At 31.4% G+C, this 9,440-nt stretch overlaps 1 protein-coding gene across 1 annotated transcript in view; it reads left to right on the forward strand.

The window, feature by feature from the left end:
- The window catches only part of Dscam3 (Down syndrome cell adhesion molecule 3), a 269,026-nt gene that overhangs the window by 192,210 nt on the left and 67,376 nt on the right, over positions 1–9,440 (forward strand). The window contains exon 9 of the mRNA XM_088257902.1: positions 9,031–9,280. Within this exon, the coding sequence (XP_088114028.1) occupies positions 9,031–9,280 (250 nt within the window). The remainder of the gene's footprint in view (positions 1–9,030; positions 9,281–9,440) is intronic.

A 9,440-nucleotide genomic window follows, 5' to 3' on the forward strand; every position in this document is an offset into this window, starting at 1 on the left:
AAGACATGTACATGTCAAACGTTATTTATTATATAATATTAACATATTTTGTTTTTTTTTAATTATTTATCAGACAACAAATTTATATAAGTGAACTTACTAACTAACTAACTAAAATAACTAAGAGAGAATAGAACGCCACATCACTCTGTCTGGAAACATTCTTCGCCTCTTCCACATTCACGAATCTCATCAAACATACCCGCTGATCATTTCGACCCGTGACCTGACAGCTTTCAAGTATGTGATATACCTGATCATACCAGGTTTTTCTCAGTCTTTCTTTTGCTATTTTTTCTTAAACTACATTTGCTTCATAAATTTGTTATACCGCTCTTTCCTCACTCATCTCAACTCACATTCCATAATTTTATTGATAAAACTTATTTGAGCTTTGCACTCTTTCCCTTTTTCACCATTCGAACATCTATCGTAAATCGTTTTTATTTATTTATTTTATTTGTTCGGGAATTTTGCATTTAAAAAAGCACATAATAAAAAAAATAGTTACATTAACAATAATAGACATTACATCAAATTAACAAAATGTAATTAACATTAATAAAAAACATGTTTTACCGCACATTCGTCTGATTGTGAATAATATAAAATATTAATGATATACAGCCTAGGGTGTTCATCATCTGTTGGTTGAATAATCCAGTGTTTGATAAATAACTAAAGAAATAAAAATAAATATTTTCCCTGAAAAGTTAACGAAAGATTATTATATTTTTCCCAAATTAATAATGCATTTTAAAAAGTTTCTCTAACTGCAACAGTCGGTACTGTATACCGACTGTTTCCCATGAGACTTGGAGCTTTAACCGAAAGTGTTCGAACTTGACAAAACTCTTTATCTGCGAGACCAAAGTTTGGCGCCAGACAAACTTGCTTGACAGACGTTTGGTTCCACTGGACTTTGTTCGAGAAGTTCTCTAACTTTCATTACGTTTAATTTGATTTTAAATACAAAGTTGAGACAGACAACGAGCTCAGTATCTTTAATAAATAAATGATTACTTACACTGAAATGCAATTACATATTTTAAACTTTACCTAAGCCAATTTCATTTATGGGTAACCGTAAATTTTATATTTTATTTACATAATAACTAATATAAACTTTTATTTACACTTACTTTACATCATCTTTATATATATATTTACATCTCTTTACAGAAAACAAAACATTCATTTTTAAATTCTTTCAGGCTCTTTTCATTCTTCATACATTCAGGCATCTCATCATATATTTTCAAACCCTTATACATTAAACAATTTTGCGACTCAGTTTTTTTCAACAATGGCAGTCTTGTTTTATCCTTATTTCTAGTAATATTTTCATGACAATTTTTTTTTAAACTATTTTATCCTTAACACATTTTGGTAATTTATCGTTAAAAAAAATATGTTTAAAGATCAGCATGTTAATTTAAGTCTCTTTTATAGATGTCCGCCTCCGTAGTGTAATGGTCAGCACGCTCGGCTACCGTTCTGGAGGTCCCGGGTTCGATTCCCAAGGGGGGTAAAAAAAATAGAAGTGATTTTTTCACTGTCATATTTTTTCAATATTATCCTGGACTGGTACCTGAAGCGGAGGGCTGATCACCTTTCCTTCATGTGTAAAAACGATCAAGATAACACTGCGTTTATATGACGCAGTGCCCTATGCACCATTGGAGTGTGGATAAGGGTTTTTTTTATTATTTTATAGATAACCAGTTTAGTTTTTCTCTCATTTTTTCTATTTTATTTTATCTTTTTTTTTTAAGAACTATTCTCACGGCTTTAGTTTGTATAATTTTAAATTTATTTCAATTTCCTTCATTTGCTAAAAATAATATGTTGAAATTTTAATTTTGCATCAATGTATTAACATATCAGATTAACATGACAGTCTGAGAGAAGGCAATGTCATGAGTGGATACATAGTGGAAAAATAAATTGATAAAACCAATTATGTTTTAAAAGTGGTGCATAATTGATTTTGTTGCTTTCATTATTTTTCTTGTTGTCGATCTGGGTCATAATCTTTTTTTTTGTAGTAATTAAATAAATATAAATAGCAAAATATTTTTAATCTTATTGCCCTACTGTAATATTAAATTTGATGTTATTTTTTAACATCTCATCAAAGATGAAGAAGAATATGGAAGTCTGGGCATTTACGGGGCTGACGACCGTCATCGGCTGGTTTAAGTGATCACTTTACACACGTGTAACAAAGTTACACGTGTGTAAAGTGATCACTTAAACCAGCCGATGACGGTCGTCAGCCCCGTAAATGCCCAGACTTCCATATTCTTCTTCATCTTTGATGAGATGTTAAAAAATAATATGAAAATAACTCCTGTAATTGGAGATAATCCAGATTTTGTGAACAAGTATTTGGACACACTCAAAATGTTGTAAATTTGATGTTATTGAAAAAAGTCGCATTTATTTGCAAGTATACAAACCCCATAATATTATTACAACTTATTATCGAATAACTAAAAAAAAGAGTATAGTAAATTAATGGAGCGAATATAATTGAAATTAAAAGAAGCCGAGGAAGACTGTAGAAAACTTGTCTTAATCAGGTATATAAATTTCTTTAAATTGGTATAGGTCAGGAGTCAGTCGGCGGGTTCGTAAGAGAAGATGCACGAATGTGGAAGATGAGAAGATTGTTTGTAAAGACAGATAAGTATTGAATTATATTTTTTCTGCTTACTCCTACGGGAAAGCGGCATGATGGTTGGTAGGTTAGTTAATATTTAAATATCGGAAGAAGAGATAATGAAACAAGCTAAACAATATCATGAAACAAACCCCTGTTATCAAAATTTACTTATTTAAAATAAAAAGATATTGTTTTCATTTTAATTTATCAGAGATAGGCTTCTTGAGATTAGGGGGGAAACTGTTAATCTGTTTGTAAGCAATGTACTGAATGGAATCAATTCCGAATCCGATTAATTTGTCTGACTCTACTTCACGTATAATATTACTAGTATTGTGCTTATGTAGATCTGTTGAAACTAGGTTTAAGATTACTTTGTGATAAATCCAATATGGTATGGGTTTTTGTATTTGAAATTTCGTACATTGAAAATAAATTTGATAAACAATACAAACAATACAAAAATAGGAATACTCCACGAACGAACTGATTACATCGTAAACAAATTTCAAGTACCGAGAATGACGCTCGAACAAAAGAAATTATGCAGTCAAATTATAAAGCTCAAATGGAAAACGTGTAATTTATTTCAATTATCTTTTATTGCATAAAACTTTAAGTAAGACCTGAAGGTTTATCACAATATTTAATTTAAAATTCCTCTTTCACCCGACACGAAACGTTTGGCTGAAAATTAGTCAAAGGGTGAAATTTCCCTTTGCCGTAGCGTTTACCCCCGCGGAAGCATGAAATAAAATTGCACTTAACCAGCGTTTAGCAGCAGTTGCTTTGACTTGAGCTTTCGCTCGTCTATTTTACTTAAATGACGTAGAAAGCATCTGGGTCAAGCGGGTTGCTCGTTGCAATACCCTTTTATAAAACAAGAATGAGAAAAATTTGATCAATTACATTCAGTTAGAGAAATTCAAGAAGGTTGATTTTTTCTAATTAATCTAACTAACTATGTTTAATAAAAACTTTAACGCAATCATATATTATATGACACTGAGAATTAAATTATTAAATAAATAATGTTCATACAAGATAAGGTGCTTAAAAAGGGAACAACGTACAAAATAACTATATAACCATCACGCCGCTTCTCCGCAGGGGCAGGCAGAGAGACTAGTATGCTACACCATTCTCTGTATTTGCAAATATATATACCCGCCATTCCGACTTCTGTCCTCACGAATTGCAAGTTTTTGAAATACTCGATTATGCCAGGTTTTCCTCAATTTCCCTCTGCTTCTATTACCAACTACATTGTCTCATTGATTTATTTTACTGTTTGTCCTTAACTTTTTTGTTCCACATGTCCAAACAATCTCAATACACCTTTCTTTATTTTATCGAAAATGATTATCTCACCCTTGCATTCTTTCCTTATTTTACCATTTCAACATTCATCATATCAGCGTTTTGCCGCACATACATCTGAGAGATCGCATTTATTATCTTCATCCAATCTACTTTCGTCCTTCTATAGCCAACTCCATGCTTCACTTTCATGCATTAGTGTTGGAACCAGGATTCCGGTGTTTATTTACAGTTAAGCATTTTCTGATAAGTTTTTATTTGCTGTTTACTGAATTCATTATTATGTACAATATAGTAGCAAGAATAAATTCACTACAAAGAATATACTTTATCACATTCAAAAATGATTAAAATGAATGATAAGTTTTTCTAACGAAATGAAAATAGTAATATAAAACATGTATTTATTACTCAAATATTTTCTAAAGATTTAATCATGATATTTTTCATACAATGATATTTTTTAACAAAGCAAATAGAAATATTAATAATGAATTTGTATTTATTACTCAGATATATTTAAAATACATATAATCACTTTTCTCTTGTTAAATTTTATTTTAAGTTTTTAATATTTTATCAATTATATGAATTTTATTTACAACTTATCTTTTAAAAGTTAGCAATTTATTTTTGAAATCACGACGGAAGAATAAAGTTTTATCACTTTTTAATACGTTGTAAATTATAAGCTTTTGTGTAGGGTAATGATATTAACTTCAGTTTGTAGAGAAAACAACACGGGGATCACGCTCTGGGGTGTGATAGATATTTTAATATCAAAACGTTTTATCGTTTTTTCTTTATATCACGATTTTCAGTAAAATGTTTCGAACGTGGTTTTTCAAACATAAACGTGAATATCGAGAAGTGTCTTTTATATTAGCGTATCGCGTTTCACGTGAGAACTAAAAAAAGATATTTGTAAAATTTAAACATAAGTGTCATAAATATATATACACAATTAACTAATCTAACCGTCAGGCCGCTTCTTAAAGAGGTAGGCAAGAGAGAATAGAACACCACACCAATCTATCACTGCAAACTGTCTTCACCTCTTCCGTATTCATTTACTTTCCTATGCATAAACGCCGATTATACCGACTCCGACCTGACCGCTTACATGTATATATTCACAATCATAGATACTGACGCAAACTAGCACATGAAGCGACGTATCAATCATATCATAAATGATTTGTACAAATTTGAGTAGTGTGGTTGTCAATAGGCAGAATGTTAAATGTTACACGTATATAAAGTGTAAATAGGTACTGTAAATACTAAGACTCCTATATTCTTCTTCATCTATATTGAGAAGTCAAAATGTGTATTTGTTACACTTAAAAAAGGTTAAACATAAAATAAATTTAAATTTACATTTTATTGGGCAAATATAAAATGAATAAAAATATTTGCAATAGAAAATAAGCAAATAATGTCAACTTTAATGAGTACAGCTTCACAGAAATTGTCAACATATTTTGTTTTAGCGAAACAACATTTCGATCGTAATACAAAAGCAAGTTTTATGACCTTTTTCGCTATTTATCTAAAAAAAAAGACACTTCTATTGTGCGCTGAATGAAGTGAATGCAAAATGTACATGAGTTTTATTTACTCCACTCATCGGACAGCTGTAGAGTTAATTTATGTTATGTGTGGATATGCAAAACATATCCATGCATCTTTTAAATGAAAACAAGATTATTTTTTGACCAACCTTTTAATATTTGGGCTTTTAATACAAATGATTTAAATAAAAACTAATCAATGTTGCAAAGTTCCGGTGGTAAAATAGACATTATTGGATCTGTATTCAATCTGTATTCAAGATTTGCATTATTGGATCTGTATTCTGTATATGATCCGGTTAAGAAATATAATATGATGTATCGATTTATCGTTTCACTTTATGAGTCATTCGTTAATTCAGTTAGAACCAAAAGAGAGAAAATTTATCCGATAACAACAACCAATGACAAAAAATCCGTCCCCAAAATAAAATTGTATCTGAATGTTCAATAATCATTTCAATAAGTGAATTAGTGAATAGTACAAGAATTATTGTTACTCTAAATTAAGATCTGGTCACTCTATCACTATATCATACGGTCGACATATTTGATCAGTGGTCTTCAACTCCCGGGCCCTACTTTAAAACTTTAAAATCAAAATTACTTCACTACACTCCCGTTGTTATTGTCTCCTATTACCGCCAGATGGATCCCACTCGTTGGTTCTTCTTGTAAATTCAAATGTCAAATCATTAAAAAAATGTCAATGAATTATATTTTGAAGGAATGTTTAAATATAATTAAACTGAAATTCCGCCTCCGTGGTGTAACGGTCAGAACGCTCGGCTACCATACTGGAGGTCCCAGGTTTTCTCGAACCTAGAAACTTTGACTCAAGAGAGCGCGATACTAACCACGGGACCACAACCCGACACAATTTGATTTCGGTTCGATTTTCAGAGGGGGTTCAAAAAAATACAAGTCATTTTATTACTGTAATATTTATTCAATATTACCCTGGACTGGTACCTGGCTGATCACCTTTCCTTCATGTGTTAACGATCAAGAGAACACTGCATCTATACGATGCATTGCCCTATGCACCATCGAATGCGGATAAGGGTTCAAAGAAAAAATTGAAATTATTAAATCAAATCATTTGACATAAACATTCACGTAAACAATTAACATCCCCTTCTCAATGGGCTTAGGTAAAATTAACAAACATTGACCGATAAAAATGTTGGGGACCACTGTATTAATCTTAAATCTATATATTAAAAAAATAACAAAAAACAATCAAAGTGTAGACTTATTAAATAAAAAATGGAAAGATTTTACCACAAAGTGATTGCCGAATCGATTAATGAAAATTTCATTTCATTTCTGGGTCACTTGTTTGCGAATCAAATAATTTTTCACACACATAAAACTATGTGCTTACAGTCAAATTTCCTTTGTGTGAATACCATCCCCTAACAGGCCTATACATGAGGTTATTAGCATGTAGCACAATACGTTTGAGAGTCAAATAGATATTCAAATTGAAAATATGTTCCTGCATCCCTTTTATCTGCAAGTGTGTAACAAAAAGAGATAAACACGAACGGGCGCAGTGTAAATTGTGCCATTATGCGTTAATGGCAGTTTAAAAAGGCAAAAGAGCTTATAATATAGAATCTGTGCAGCCGTATCTGTTATACCGCTGGCGTGGAATAATTTGGTAGAATTTATAGCTGCAGTGGTGATTACGTGTAGAACAGTTGTGGTGATGACGTCATTTGGCTACGATCCAAAATGTACACTGGGTTTGGTGCTCACTCTGACACTGGCTATTTAACAATAGGCTTAAAGGGACTGAGATTAAGTCACTTATCCCATATTTACATTTTAGATACCATCTGTATACGCTTTATTCGACGAACATCTTTCGTATAATTAATTTTTTCAGATAAAATATACTTTAATTGTTCTTCTATAGATACTTTATTTTTAACCCTTATCCAAACCCAGTGGAGCATAACGCACTGCATAGAAGTGATTTAAAATTATCTCTATCATTATTTACATGAAGATGAGGAGATCACTCCTGGTCTTCAGGGATCAGTCTAGGGTACTATTAAATAAATTTTAGATTGTAAAATCAATCATATTTATTTTCACCCCCCCCCCCCTGGAAATTGAACCCAGGACCTCCAGCACGGATAAACCACTACACCACGGAGGCAGGCTTAGAAAAACTTTTAATTTTTTTTTAAAGGAAACGTTTTCTGCAACATTAAAAACACCCTATTTTCTTATAAAAATGTAACTGTTTCGCGGAAATTATGATAGGTTAATAAACTTAATATAAAAAGTGTTAAAAGTTTAAATTTGAGTATAAGTCAAACCAGTTTAAAATGTAAATAAAATATATCACAAAGTTATTGCTGATTCTGTTATCTGTGTATGTAGAAACATTTTTAATTAATTAGTTTAAAATACTGAAAATCAATTTGACCACAATATACGACCTTTTGGTTTGTAAATATTGGTAGAGCGCCAAGGGTTTCCAACTGGTGGTGGTAGGTCAGGCAACACAAAGGGATCGTCAGGAGTAAAATAGGTTTTGTGGATATGAAAAACATACTTGCTTTACATCAATTTACTGAATGCGCTTGCATTTTTTGAATATTTTTACATACATATTGAAATGCATATCTATTTTTTAGTACGGCAATAATCACGAGACTTTGCTTACACTGAATTAAAAAGTGACATTAATATCTAAACATTATTTTTATTTGTGATTTAATTATTTGTTTAAAAAATAAATATTCAAAATAACATCTCGTGTGTAAAAATATATTTTTACTTACTAAAAAAATACGACGTTATATTTTCTATCAATTACATTTTTTTGTTTTTAAAAAAACAAACATTTAAAAAAAACCTTTTTCCATTTGAGGTTTAATACATTAAAGAACTTTTACAAACATAAAAAAAAACTACCAGATATATTCAGTTTTCAAGATTTTGATTTTATATTATTTTACATTTATATAATGTTGCTTATCATAATTGTTGGATTCATAAGATTTTGTTGTTCATAAATAACTTTTTTAATCAGAATAAAAAATAAAATTATTAGGTAAAACATGTATTTATTTTAAACAAAAAAATAACAATTAAAAAATACACTATCCTTATCATTCATCGTTCACTTTGTGTAATACCATTTTTTAAACACTTATTCGTGACTACCGGTCACCATCAGGTCATCAAAGTAAAAATTTTACGGTATGACATTGGCACAAAAAATATTGTAAAAAGGAAATACAAACATGATATAAAATAAATACAAAGGAGAAACCCTAAGAATCGTGTTGAACCGATTATAATGCGAACGTAAAAGGTTACGTTGGCCAAACAATCCTCGAGATCTTTTCAATTTCAATATTGAAGGATATTTACTCTTTTGGAAGACGTGTTTTTACATTCAATAAAGGATAAATAAATAAATACCTTTTATATGTTTGTTTCCAGGTAGCCAACACGGGAAGCACAGCCGTGTTCAACTGCACGACCAGCGGAAGCCCTTCCGGTCACGTGCGCTGGTTGCATAACGGAGCAGCGTTGGCTGGCACCGCTCGGCTGAGGGTCATGGAGCCGCACGGCTCTGGGCTGCATCAGCTCAGGATTGTGGGGGTTCAGAGGGCTGATCGCGGGATGTATCAGTGCGCGGTGAGCGGCGCACACGGATCGGCGCAGGCTAGCGGGGAACTCAAATTGGGAGGTGAGTAATTGCAAGAAAAACAATTTATCTTCTCTATTGTAACTGCAGACAGTTGGTAGAATTCCATACTGAATTGTTGGGTAATATATCCAAAATAAAACAAGGTTTTTGTTGGATTGAATTCTACATTTATTTATGCATATCTTAATACGTGACGCGT

This window comes from Brachycentrus maculatus, unplaced genomic scaffold, assembly GCF_059751285.1.
Source record: "Brachycentrus maculatus isolate JH-2025_06_01 unplaced genomic scaffold, ASM5975128v1 h1tg000089l, whole genome shotgun sequence".
In the NCBI taxonomy this organism is placed as follows: domain Eukaryota; kingdom Metazoa; phylum Arthropoda; class Insecta; order Trichoptera; family Brachycentridae; genus Brachycentrus; species Brachycentrus maculatus.